General features: G+C 31.9%; 1 protein-coding gene across 1 annotated transcript; it reads left to right on the top strand.

Moving 5' to 3' along the window:
• The first annotated feature begins 1,347 nt into the window (after nucleotides 1–1,347).
• On the top strand, nucleotides 1,348–13,909 carry APP1 (aminopeptidase P1). Its single transcript, XM_088222485.1, has 17 exons — nucleotides 1,348–1,503; nucleotides 1,601–1,724; nucleotides 1,965–2,028; nucleotides 2,388–2,527; nucleotides 2,893–3,177; nucleotides 3,316–3,438; nucleotides 3,599–3,916; nucleotides 4,278–4,364; nucleotides 9,879–9,943; nucleotides 10,248–10,314; nucleotides 10,872–11,006; nucleotides 11,110–11,190; nucleotides 11,359–11,413; nucleotides 11,509–11,613; nucleotides 11,700–11,771; nucleotides 12,342–12,466; nucleotides 13,577–13,909. The coding sequence occupies exons 2-17, from the start codon at nucleotides 1,632–1,634 to the stop codon at nucleotides 13,736–13,738; spliced, it is 1,977 nt and encodes a 658-aa protein (XP_088078611.1). The 5' UTR covers nucleotides 1,348–1,503; nucleotides 1,601–1,631; the 3' UTR covers nucleotides 13,739–13,909.
• The last annotated feature ends 849 nt before the right edge of the window (nucleotides 13,910–14,758 follow it).

The raw sequence follows: 14,758 nt of genomic DNA, 5'->3' as shown, positions 1-14,758 counted from the left end.
GGGTTAAAATATAATTTTTAAATTAAATTCTAAATTAGTTGATGTTGTCAAAAGGAGTGACAATATCATATGCAAAAAATAGAAGAGATTTATAAAATAGGAGAGACACATATTTTTGTTAAACAAAATTTATATAGATATCTAGATCCATGGATCCATCGAAAAGAATCAAATACAAAAGGAAGAAATCAGAATTCACTATATAAGAATCAAATAGAAAAATAAGAAATTAAAATTAATTGATTTATTTTTCAAAACTAATGAAAAAAAAAATAAAATAAAACATAAATAATGAATTGACTAAGTCATCTCAAGTAATTATTTACAAATAAAAATGAAAAATCTTACGGAGATATCACAGAATAAGATTTAATCTTATTAATAAGAATTATGTAAATATTTTATTTTCAAAATAAAAATATGATACTAAGAAGTCACTAAAAAATAATAAATATAAAAAATACATGCATCGAGCCCAAAAAAAAAAAAAAAAAAGGAGATAGAGAGATTAAGATTTTTATCGTTCTTTATTTTAAAATAAACTAATTTTTAAAATTGGAGCCATCAACCACTTAGCTATTTTTTTTGGAAGATAATTTATATTTTTATTATGCAAAATAAAATATTATATGATCAAATGAGTTAATAGAATCACTATATATAGAAAATTAAAAATTAATCTATCTTTACATAGAGAGAGATAAAATCAACACACTCTTTTATAAAATAACAAAAACGATTATTATTTATTTCATGTCCGCTTAAAATAAAAAAAAAAAATAGTAAAAAAGTTAGAAATGATATGGCTTCATGGTAAATTTCTCCATCTCTATGCTGCATTTTATTTATTGATATTAATATATTTTAATCGAAATAAGGTTAGATGGTGTGTGTATATATATATATATATATATTTAATTTTTAGTTGATAGGTAGGAGGATTAGAAACATAATTATTACTTTCCAACTTTACAGTGTACTGTTTTTGATTAATTTCTACTTCATCAACCTTACTGTAATTCCCTCTCTCTCTCTCTCTCTCTATATATATATATATATATAGATGTGTCAAGTAATAAAAATATTGTACATTTTTGGTACATGATTATGGAATGAATTAGTCTTTCTCATGCATTTCCTTAATTATAAATATATTCTTTCCATATTCAAATGAAATTACCCTTTCTGCAAAATTTTTAATAATAAATTAATAAATATATTTGTAAAAATTATTATTCACTCCTCACAATATAAATTGTATTTAAAAAAAAAAAATTCAAAAAGTTAAAACATAGATTTTAATTTTCAGTTTTAGCGTTTTATAATATTTATTTGGCCGAATCTGTGAACAGCGAAAACGGAAGGATATTATCGTATCCATTTTTCAAACTTGTATTGTGATTAAGATATTTATCAAAAAGAAAAAAAAGATATATATGAATTATGAATTACATATTTGAAAATTAAAATCATCCCCCACGGTTTTCCTCCCTCGACCAAAAGGTAAGTAACTTCCGTTCTTCATTTCTTGACGAACTCGCTTTCGTGCAGACCACAATCCTCAATTTTGTCACGAACTTGCTGCTTAAATTCATTGCAGATCGGCTGAAAACCATTAGAGAAACGAAGAAATGATAGATATTCTCTCTGCTTTGAGGTCTCTTATGGCCTCTTATTCTCCGCCTCTCGATGCTTTAGTTGTCCCCTCCGAAGATTATCACCAGGTTCTCCTTCCTCTCTTATGGCCTCTCTTACGTGTTATATGTATTGCAAGATCTTCGTTTGAGTTTTCTCTTTTTTCCCTTGAATTGAAACCGTAATTAGCACCTTCAGTTGCAGATTTTATTTATTTGTTTGTTAAATTTGTATGTGTCAGTTTGAATTTATATGATCTTGATTAGTTTATGATTTCACTTTATTCAAGAAAAAATAATTCCATGATATTGGTGTCCTCTTTGCTGCAGAGTGAGTATGTTTCTGCCAGGGATAAGAGACGTCAGTTTGTTTCTGGATTCACTGGAAGTGCAGGTTGGTTTTCAGTCTCTGTCGATTGACTGGATTGCTCGAGTATTTGTTGTATATGGAGTCTGCAAGTTTTATTTCTTAAATGTGTATAATCCGTCATGATTAAGACTGGCGTTTCTCGTTATATTCAGAATACGAGTAATTATCTGTATTTAAAGAAAAAGAAAGGGAAACTGTGTGATTATATGGTACCAACTGTTTGTCGAAGTAAAAAATATCAGTTTGCTTTGGTTTTGAGGTGTGCTTTTTGCGTATGCATATGTGAACCGTTCCTTTTTTTTTTTTTTTATGACTGATTTCTTATCATGTTTGATAGATGGTTTGTTTATTGATTTTGAATGTTTGCTCTTGATTTCTTTCAGGTTTGGCACTTATCACAATGAATGATGCAAGGTTATGGACCGATGGACGTTACTTCTTACAGGCAATGCAACAGCTTAGTGATGATTGGAAACTTATGCGGATGGGGGAGGACCCTGCTGTAGATGTGTGGATGGCGGATGTGAGTCAACCTTATTTTGGAAATTTCCTAATAGATTTGAAACTTTTATGGCTATGAGATTGCTCCTTGTAACAGCAAGTCATTAGTTAAACTATGCTGTTTGCTCAAATGTTGGATTTTTTTTGGGTCCTTCAAATTTTTGTGCGTATTGGTCTCCTGTAGTTGGATCACCATATGTCATCTTTCTAGTCTCATGACTTCATGGTTTGTGTCAAATGGTTTCCTTGACCTTGCAAAACTTGATGATGGTACAATTTCTCTTATTGTTTTACCTTCTTGTTGTGCAGCACTTTTTTTTTAACAAAAATTATTTTATGAGCTCTTGGGGTACTAAGTGGTCTTTCCATTTGATTTGCTTGTTTTAGAATCTGCCAATAGATGCAAAGATTGGTGTTGATCCCTGGTGCGTGTCAGTAGACACTGCACGAAAATGGGAACGTGCTTTTGCCAAAAAAGAACAGAAACTAATACAGACCTCCACTAATTTGGTGGATGAGGTCTGGAAAGATCGTCCACCAGCTGAAATAAATCCGGTGATTGTTCATCCATTGGAGTTTGCTGGTTGTTCAGTTTCTGCAAAGTTGAAAGATTTAAGAGAAAAGCTCATGCATGAGAAAGCACATGGTATAATCCTCGCAGCACTTGACGAGGTGATCTCATTTATGTTGGCTAAATATTTTCCTCACACTTTTGTTTTGTCTGGCAAATTAATTCTGCTTGCATCTGTTTCCTTTCTCTCTCTAGGTTGCCTGTTGTGTAGTCTCAAAATAATTTTCTCTTCTATATAGGTTGCTTGGTTGTATAACATCCGTGGGAGTGATGTGTCCTACTGCCCCGTTGTTCATGCATTTGCTATAGTAACATCCAGCTCTGCTTTCATTTATGTGGACAAGAGAAAGGTGTCAGAACAGGTTTGTTCTTTTGTTTATGTTTCATCTTTTTATTTCTTCTCATTGTTGTACAATAAACAGTGTATCTTTAATGGCTTTCCATGTGAGAGGAATTTTTTCCCTTAGAAGTTATGAACTTTAGCAGGTTATGCAGTTAGACTTTTTGTATCTATGTAACCAGGTACATTCTCATATGAAAGAGTATGGAATCGAAGTTCGTGATTATGGGGCTGTGATCTCAGATGTGGCGTTGCTTGCTTCTAACCAACTTGATTCTTCATCAGCAGTTAAAGGAACTCAAGCTGAAGTTATAAAGGAAATAGAAATCAATTCTACTCGAGAGGACATCACTGGTGATGATAAAGACAGAGGAACAAGAAGGAATAATGATCACATATGGGTGGACCCTGGTTCATGCTGCTATGCTTTGTATTCAAAACTGGATGCTGATAAAGTCATCATGCAGCCATCACCGTTGGCTCTTGCAAAAGCTCTAAAGGTACAGTGCTTTCTTGCTAGTTATTATTTGACATTAGAAATAAACTTGCACGACGAAACTTCTGTTAATGGAACGGATACAGTTAGACCTCACTCTCCTGAATCAATTATAGGCTGCATGAGATCTGCATTAGAACATTTTGTTACTAATGAAGCTTTAAGCATAACCAATAATACTTTGATATCAAGTTCTAAATGTTGTCCTATAAACCTCTTAAAGCATCAGATTATCTGATTCATTTTATCTAATGGTTAGGTTCTGTGCATATAATTACATTCCACTTGCATCTGACAATGGAGCAATTAAATCATTTTATTTTGTTGGGCTAATGTTAATGTGTTGTGTTCTTTCCTGATGCTAGAACCCAGTTGAGTTAGATGGGTTAAAAAAGGCTCACATTCGTGATGGTGCAGCTGTTGTGCAGTTTCTAGTCTGGTTGGATACGCAGGTACACCATGGGACCTATAACTTTTTATTTATTTATTATAGTACTTAGGTAAGTTAGGAATCCAACTTCTTTTACAAGTCAAATTCCTATATACATTAATATTTTCAGATAAATCTTCCTATAAAATAGAATCATTGTTGACTTGCATAACTGGAAGTTCTTTTTATTTTATGAGACTGATTTGTATTTGGTTTACTATTAAAATTTTCTTTAATTTTCTCGTATATATATTCAGTTGTTGCAAATTATGTATCAAAAATAAAAATTTAGAAAACAAAAAATTTAATTACAAATTTTTATAGTATCAAAGTAGGATCTCCGAACTAAGGAATTTTTTTTTCCTCTCTTGATGATGACCAAATACAGAATGGCTACAATAAGAACTAGTGACCTCTTTGAAGTAAAATTTTGGTTTGAAGAAATTATTTCTATCGTCAAAAGCCATTGAAACTTTGATCACCAATCACAAGCTAAATAGAAACAATTTCATTCAATGGTCTTAATCGATTAAGTTGTTTATCTACGGAAGAGAGAGAGAAGAATACTTCACCAAAGAAGGCACCCACCGAGTGTCGAAGATCCAAAATTCTAAAGTTGGAAGGCTGAGAATAATCATGTCGTAGCTGATTAACTCCATGACAAATGATATTGGTGAGAATTTATTGTTATACGGGACACATGAAATTTGGAAAGCAGTCAAAGAATTCTATTCAAACAAGAAACACATAAGAAATCTTTGCTGTTGAATCTAGCCTTTATGACTTACTACAAGGAGATCTATTCGTAACTTAGTACTACAGTATACTCACCCGTCACTGATAACGGTTCGATGTCTTTGAGGAACTTGTATGGAACTATCCAGATGATACAAACAGTACAAAGAAGTTATGGAAAGAAAAAAAATTTCCAAATTTCTCATGTGATTAAATAAGAATCTAGATGAACTTTGGGAAAAAATACTTAGAATAAAACTATTACCTTGTGTTCATTAGATATTTTCTGAAGTAATGAGAGAAGAAAGTAGAAAAAAGGTGATGTTTGGAGATGGACTCATAAGCCCTGCTATTGAGTAAACCTTGACTGTTTGGGCCCTCTTCCCAATTTAGACAACCGACAAAGAGAGGAAATACTTTGGTGTGATCCTTACAGAAAACTAGGTCATACTCGAGACAATTGCTAGAAAATTTATTAAAATAAATTACAGACCAAATCAGTTGCAGACAAAGAACGTAAGAGAAATCATGTTTTTATTGATGAAATTGTTTCCATTAAGGAATCATGCCCATTTGCAAAGAGCATATAGAAGCCCTACAAAAAATGTTCCTATATTAAAACTCAGACAAAGAACGTAAGAGAAATCATGTTTTTATTGATGAAATTGTTTCCATTAAGGAATCATGCCCATTTGCAAAGAGCATATAGAAGCCCTACAAAAAATGTTCCTATATTAAAACTCTATCGATAAGAATATAGGATTTGGAACAACAGTCCAAAAAGCCTTTTAGTGCTCCTAATGTTACTTCAGGAAATTAAGATACTTGAATCATTGACTAAGGTGCATTTTGACTATATGATAAGAAATAAAATGTTATTCCAAAAATATAATACATGTAATGGATGAATCTCACTCAAAAGTAGACAGAATATGTGATATCCCCATCTCAAAGGAATTAATCTCAAAGAGTACTTCATGTACCTCATTTAGATTGTAACTTATTATCAGTAAACAAACTTATCCAATATCATAATTGTATTGCTAAATTTTTCTCAAACTTAGATTGACAAGGATAAGGTGTATTTCAGACTCACTCTTCAAAGATAATAGACCTTTCAAAAGACAATCCTATAGTGCAACATATATTGAGTCCCAAGATAGTCTAATTTACTTTGACAACTTTAGAATAATTATATTATGACATTATCGATTAGAACATTCAAACTTTATATATATTCGAAAATCGTTTCTTTCTTTATTTTTGAAATAAAAATATGAAAATTTTTTATTGTGAAGTAGTTCAATTATCAAAAGATATTCATTTTATATGTTTCATATTGCTATGCAAAATCTCTTAACTGTTTGCTATGGTACATAGTGATGTGTAGGGACAATTTAGAATCAATATATTGTTGGTAGTAGAATGTTTATATTTTTCGTAGACGATAATACAAAAATTACATGGCTATTTCTCATGGAAAAAAAATAAGAAGTTGACTATATATTCAAAAAATTCAATAACATAATTCAAACTTAATTCTAGACAAAAATACAAGATTTGAAGGCAGACAACGCAAACGAACACTTCGAAAAGGAGTTCAATATATATCTAGAAAAAAAGTGGATTGTTCATCAAAGTTCATTTGTTGATACTCCTCACGAAATAGGATAGCTGAAAGGAAAAATAGACATCTTTTATAAATTTTCCTATCTGTCATGTTTAGAAATCAAGTTCCAGAAGTTGCCTGGTCTCTCATGTTCACAAATCAAGTTCCAAAGTTTTTCTAAGGAGAAGTTGTTCTAATTGCAACTTATCTTATTAATAAAATATCTTTCCGGATCCTTGAGTTCCAAAACCCCTACCAAGTTATGCTCTAATATTTTTCTACCACTCGACTTCTATCCACCCCACTTACCAAAGTCTTTGGTCATTCAACCTTTATTCACGTACACAACCTTCACAGAAGCACAATAGAACCTAAAATCAATAAAATGCATTTTTCTTAAATATTCATCAAACCAAAAGGAGTATAAATGTTGTTCATCAGTTGTCCAGAAGTTCTATAACTTCATGGATGTTACTTTTCATGAAAACCAATCATACTACAAATTCGATATTTAGGGGAAGAAGAATATACAAGGATCCCAATTTTGAGACTACCATTTAATATCTTCATCTTCCTTCCTCCAACTAAATCTATTCAGTTTTCATAACATATGAATATAGATGAGACATTTGAATCTAAACCTACTCACCACATTAAAAAACTTGAACTTCAGACCTATACCAGAAGGGATAAGAACCAAGAAGAGAAAGAGTCACAACCATCTTATTAGAGTCATGAATCCAATTTGGATTCAAATGCAACATCATTGAATATTTTAGGTAATCCAAGGTAAGATTTCTCCCTTGATAATTTGTATGCTAATAAACATATTTCTCTAATAAAACAAAAAAGAGCATGCACTGATCATCTAATTCACAATGTTTTTTTACTCATTTGGCATTTGTTATCAATATTGGTAAAATACAGATGCAAAGGACGATGCACGAAGTATTGAAAGTACCCAAATGGAAAATTGCAATCATGGAGGAAATTCAAACTTTTGAAAATAATGGGACTTGAGAAATAATAAAATTACTACCTGGGAAATGCCCAGTCAGCTGTAAATGAATATTCACAATCAAGTATAATACTGATGGTAGCATCAATAGGTTCGAAGGTCAATTCCATAAGATTGGGTAAAAGATTTGGCTATTAATCAAGCTTCGAACCTGTTGATGCTACCATCAATATTATGCTTGATTGTGAACATCCATTTACAATCGATTAGGCATTTCTCAGGTGGTAATTTTGCTATTTTTGAATTCATAAGTATTTCAACCAGATATGAATAATGTTTTCTTAGTGGAGATTGGAGGAAAAAGTCTATATGGTAATTCATATGGTTTTGAAAGTTAAGTCACTAACAAAAAGGTTTGTAAACTCAAAAAGTTTCTTTATAGACTTAAACACTCTCTAAGAGTATGGTTTGACTAATTTACTAAGCTAATCAAGAGATTTGAGTATATCCAAATATCAAATATATCATATTATGTTTGTCAAGCGTGATCCTTCAGGAAAAAAAAGGTAATCCTCATCGTATATGTAAATAATACAAGGGATGATACAAAAGAGATACTCAGATTAGAAAAGGTTTTAGCTAAAAAATTTAATATTAGACTTTAGAATTCTTAAATACTTCTTGGAAATGAACATTAATAGGTCAAGGAAAAGAATATCAATTTCTCAACGAAAATATGTGTTGGATCTTCTAAAAGAGATTGGAATGCTTGGATGCAAGCTCAAAGAAACACTCATGGATCCGAACATTAAATTGGAAAGTAAAATTGACATTGTTTATGTTGACAAAAAAAGATACCATAGTGAGTAAATTATTTTACCTCACATAACAGATATATTTAGTTTTTTCATTAATGTGGTAAATCAATTCATGAATAACTCAATTGAAAAACATATAAAAGTAGTGTTTTGAAATCTCAAGTATTTAAAAATAACAGCTGAGCAAGAACTGTTTTTAAAGAAAAATAGAAGGCAAAAAACTGAAATATAAATTGATGCAGACTGAGCTGTTTTTGTAACTACTAGAAGATCCAACTTTGGATATTGTACATATGTTTAAGAAAATCTAGTTACTTGAAGAAACAAGAAGTGGCCTGTAGTATGAAAGGAGTAGTCAGAGGCTGAGTTTGGAGTTTTAAGGCGTATCTTTAAAAGAATGTGACTAGAAAGGGTATTGGTGAATTTAGAATTCCCTCTTTAGAGTTTATTAAAGTATGATGTGATGATCAATCCACAACAAACATAATCATGATCGAACTAAGCACGCGGAGATTGATAGACTTTTTGTTGAAGAAAAGATAGAGCCATGAGCACTATCCTTGTTGTAGATTTAGTCATGTCATCAGACCATAAATATTTTCATCAAGGCACTACCTAGGAAAACTTTCAAAGAATTGAGTTCCAAGTTTGGTTTGTTCAACATCTTCAAACTAGCGTGAGGAGTAATGTAGGAAAATGCTTGTAGAAGTCAAATTCCTATACAAATTGATATCTTCAGAGAAATATCCCTATAAAGCAGAATCTTCCATGCTTGGAAGTTCTTTTTCTTTTATGGGATTGATTTATATTTAGTTTCCCACTAAAACTCTTTTTAATTTTCTTCTATATATATATATCCCGATGTTGTAAATAAAGTATCATACATAAAACTTCAGGAAAAAGAAAATTTAATTACAAATTATCAATAAGTAATATCAGATATTTTATGTTAAATATACTCTCTCCTTTGAAGCTATTGTTTAAGATTATTATTAAGTTATAATCTCAAAAGTTTATGACATTAGGGTGCAGCATCATATTGATTTTTGTATACATATGGTAGCTGTTAAAACTGATTTGGTGATCATTTGTTTTAAAATCTAAACTAGTAAAAAAAAAGTGCTTACTATATCTTTGGACTTCAACACCCCTTCACATGTAAGCTAGAAATATTTCATGTATTTGCATGCAGGTCTGGTTAATGATGAAAATACATGTCTTCGAATACAGAGGGAAAATGTGCTTCAGCCAAAAAATGTAAAATTTGTTTTTTTTTTGGTGGTGGTAGGGGGGGGGGGGGGGGGGGTTTCTGGGGTAGGTGGGAGAGGAGAGGTCATATTCTCTTCTTTTTTCTTCGAGATTTCTACGTGCTCACATATGCAACAAACTTTACTGAATCTTCACCTAAATATGCAGATGCAGGACATTTATGGAGCTTCTGGTTACTTTTTGGAGGGGGAAGTAGACAAGAGAAAACATTCGTAAGTTTGTTTTTCCTTTCTCCATAACATACTCACTTGTAAGCCACTGAAAATTACTTTGACATACCTATCATGCAATAGAGTTCCCATGCTATACTTTTGGTTTGGTACCTAAGGACGCTCTACTGCTTCATAATGGACACTGCTGAAGTTTATATTTTGCTGACCAAGATTGGCAATCTACTGCTTAATTTGCTATACAATCATGATAACCGTTGTCTTACCCCACTAAAACTGGCAGGCCCTCTTTCATTGCTTGATACTGATATTGATTTTGTTATACTTTTGGAATGAAAAATGGCAGGGAAACCGTGAAACTGACAGAAGTAACTGTAAGTGATAAGCTGGAGTCATTTCGAGCATCAAAAGAGGTAACTTTATTCATTTCTGAAAATTATTTTTAATGATGTAAATTATTCTTATTCCCAGCTTTGATAATTCTTACTGGCTAGGGTCCTTTCTAAGGATCGCTAGTGTCTCTTTATTTTTCTTTTTCCCTTCTTATGGGAGGATATCTAGTCCTCTGCTTGTTGTACTTCTCTTTCTATCTCTAATAATATTTCTTTTTCCAAAGAACAGTTATAATGATGTTACAGAATTACTGTATAATTATTTTTTTGAAAAACGAATTATATGAGATACATCAGATGTTATCGGAGTATCAAGGCAGAAAATCTATTATGTGATCTGTTAACTATGTTCTCATGAACGATCTTTCTGTTATCACCTGCTTGTTTTTTGCTCCATAAACCAATTGACTGTCTATCAGTCCTTTATTTTGTTTATGTATCATTGTTCTGCCGAATTGTTACAGAATCATGTGAATTCTAGCTCAGCTCTATCATTTTCATGTGGATTCACATATTTTTAAGTTTTAATTTTTCCTGCTCTCACATGATTATGATCATTTTCTTTTGTATAACTGCAGCATTTTAGAGGCTTAAGTTTTCCAACTATTTCTTCTGTTGGTCCAAATGCTGCAGTAATACATTATTCACCAGAGGCAGAAAAATGTGCTGAGTTAGATGCAAACAGTATCTATCTGTTTGATTCAGGAGCACAGGTTTATTCAAAATCAAATATTTTTCCTTCTCAACTCATATTTTGTTAAAACTTCTTATTTCTAATGTTTTATTTTTCTTTCCGTAAATTATGAATATATGAAGTATCTGGATGGAACAACTGATGTAACTCGAACAGTTCATTATGGAAAACCTTCAGCTCATGAAAAGGCATGCTATACTGCGGTAGGTGGTTTTGTTCTTTTTCCTTTTTGTCCCACTGCAGAATTTTTTTTTAATGGGTATTTGAAGTTCTTTCCTTTTACGAAAACTTCAAATGTCTTTCCTGTCAATCTCATCAACCCTTTCATGTTAACACATAATATTGCATGAACTTGGTGTTGTCTGCTCTAGGTTCTCAAGGGTCATATTGGTTTGGGTAATGCTCGATTTCCTAATGGGACCACTGGTATTCTCCTTGTAGATCTTTCTAATACTCAGTTTTATGTTCACTTTAAAATATCCTGTGTAAAAAGTTCTCTCGTCGGATAACCAAACCTACAGGTCATGCCCTTGACATTCTTGCCCGAGTTTCTTTATGGAAGGATGGTCTTGACTATCGACATGGCACTGGTCATGGTGTTGGATCTTACTTGTTTGTTCATGAAGGTAAATAGTGAACTACGGTTGCTTTTATTTTCTTTTATATCTTAATAATTTGATTAATATGATGTTTGATTATACTTATTATGCAGGACCCCATTTAATCAGTTTCAGGCCATATGCCCGGAATGTGCCACTTCAAGCTTCCATGACTGTGACTGATGGTTAGTATTGGAATTTTTTAAAGATTTATCCCTATGGTTGAATGAATTTGTTTTTCGTGCAGGAGTATTTTCATTTTGGGGTTCTCTAGAAAAGGACTCCTTGACCTAATTTTTGAGTTTGATTTGAGACTAGAAATTTTGTAATCATAGTGATCAAATAGTATATTATGTCCGCTGGTTTGACTTGTTTGTATTTGTTGGGTTATTATTGTCTTTAGCAAGAACCACTAGTAATTTTCGAAGGAAAATCATTCCTGTATTTGGGGGCAGAGCCAAAAATTTTTATTATTGGGCAGTTTTTAAGTATTATAATATTAACTCTTTTCGAAGATTGACTCTTAATTCACACAGTTTATTTGTTACATTTAATTCTATACCAAGTGAAGCCAAAGTTAATAAATTAATTGAAAATGTTACCTGTTGCATAGATAAACTTCATAGTTGATTTTAAATTTCAGTAGGGGCAGCTGACTCCACTGCGCACATTGTAGCTTCATCTTTTTTTTATTATTATTATTTTATGAAAACTTCATCCTTGTATTTACTTACTTTATATGTTGCACTTCTCAGAACCTGGTTACTATGAGGATGGGTCCTTTGGTATAAGATTGGAGAATGTCCTTATAATTAAGGAAGCTGACACCACGTACAACTTTGGTGATAAGGGTTATTTGTCATTTGAGCATATAACATGGGTAAGTTCTTTCTCATTGGTTATTGAAGTGCTATGCTTTCGGGGTAACTATGTTATGTCAATTTTTATACTAAATAAATTACAGATTGATAAAGAACACTACTTTTTCCAATCTTGGTCAAGTGGGAAAACGAGGACTTTGGAAATATATGCAAACTTTAACTTATCCCTGCACTTTTTAACTCTCTGATATAGAATTTTGCGTCTTCAACATGCATATTCACCTCATGCACCTTCTCATCCAAATGTTCCAAGATTTTCCTAAATCCTTCTGAGCATGGTAAAACAATCATCATATATGTTTCTTGTAATGTCAAATGATCTCGTCTTCACTGTTGAAATAATTGTTGAATTGTAAAGTAAGTTCCAATTAATACCTTATTTTATTAATAGATATTCATTTATTTCAAAAAATAAAGTTCCAATCAAAACCTTAGCAGGTCTAAAAGATTTTTCACATCTTATTTCCTGTTTACACAGTTTATCTGAAGGGTAGGCTGTTGTAGGAATAGGAAATGATGTTTTTTTTCTTTGTTATTAGCTGGAGGAGAAGGGATAAAGTGGAAATAACTCGTGAAGAGGACAAACTTTTTTTTTTCATCGATAAACCAAATTGTCTTTTACTTTTCTATCCTCTCCCTCTCCGGATCAAAGCTGAAAAGATGTAGTACCTTTTGGTTGAGTTTCAGCTTCGGCAAGATAAAAAACTGAAATAAAAATCAAATTTACAAAATACAGCTTTTTGATAAAAGTTTGTTAATTGCTTGGTGAAATTATTCTTTAGTGCTGTAGATATAAATTTAGGAAGAAATAATTGTTTTATTTGACTGGAAGAAAAGCTAGAAATCTCGGCATGTGTTTTCAGCTTGGTTTTTTAACGAAAGTACTTAAGCTTTTCATGTTTGGTTAAGATTTTGGAATGCTGTAAAGTCACTATTGAAGTCGCAGCAAAAATCTAAACCAAACAGGCCCATGGAAGTTCAGTCTCGTCTGTAAAGTTCAAACATTCTATGAAGAATTTATGCGTCAATTTTTTTTTTTTTTTGCTTTTTTTTTTAAAAGAAGGTAACACAACTCTGTGGCCTTTTGTTTTTATGGTTTCTATGTTCAGGCACCATATCAGAAAAAGTTGATTGACTTGAGTCTGTTAAATCCTGAAGAAGTAGATTGGTTGAACACCTACCACTCAAATTGTAGAGATATTTTGGCTCCATACTTGGACGAATCTGAGAAGGCATGGTTGAAGAAAGCCACTGAACCTGTAAGCTTGTGAGCTATTTGTTCATGACAGTCCAGGCCTTTCGCTCATTATTATAAAATCTCTTTTGATTTAGACTATTTTAGCCTGGATCATTCACATTAACTCCATATGGGAACTTTCTTTCCAAATTTCTGATATATGCAGCATGCAGCATGAATCAATGAATAATCAACGGTTTGAGTATACCTGAGTTGATGCTTTTGATTAATGCTCCACTATTGATATAGTAGTCCTCTTTAGTTTATACTGGAGGCAACTAGCTGGATTTTAATGTTGTACAGTCTTAAGTGAAAGTTGCCTAGTCTGCAGCGGTTCAAATAGTTATTTCATAAAGGTATGAACTCCATAACTGGTGATTACTGTAAGCTGAGCGTTTAGGTGATGAATGGGTGGGTATGAAGCACAAGCTTTCACCTGTAGGAAAGTCACTTCTCTCTAACACACACATTTTTCAAACACGAGTGAGTCAAGATATATAATTCAAATAAGAATGTGCCTTTGACTTGCAACTTCCTGCACGTAGGGCAGACTAATTTCATACCAGTGAATTTTGTGATACAAATGGACACCTAATTATTGCGCCATGTGTCTATTAGAGGTTAGGCTTACATCCTAAACCTTACCCTTGCATAATTGCATGATGTTTCTTATTCTGACACAAGTTTAACTCAGACTAATTTGTTTGGTATATTTCTAGATCTCTTCTTGGTTTCTTGTTCTGATTTTAATTTTCTATAGTCTGGGTATGGATAATATAAGATGATATGAAAATCAAGTTAAGTTTTGTTTAAAAAATTCTTATTCAAACACAAAGTTTGAAGTTCGATTAAGTTTGTTTCACTTATCATTCTATTATTTATACAACAATTTTAGTTTTTACAATTGTCTTGATATGTATAGTTACATGATAATTGTTTTGTACTCTAGGTAGTATTACTTTCATTTAAAATTTGTGACGTTTGGAATGCTTTTTTAACACATTTTGAAGTGACAATTGAATTTTCAATTCCAAAAAGTTCAAAAAAGAGGAAG

The sequence above is a fragment of the Carica papaya genome, chromosome 6 (assembly GCF_054855325.1).
Source record: "Carica papaya isolate Zhongbai chromosome 6, ASM5485532v1, whole genome shotgun sequence".
Lineage (NCBI taxonomy): Eukaryota > Viridiplantae > Streptophyta > Magnoliopsida > Brassicales > Caricaceae > Carica > Carica papaya.
This window is presented reverse-complemented; position numbering and strand designations above follow the sequence as displayed.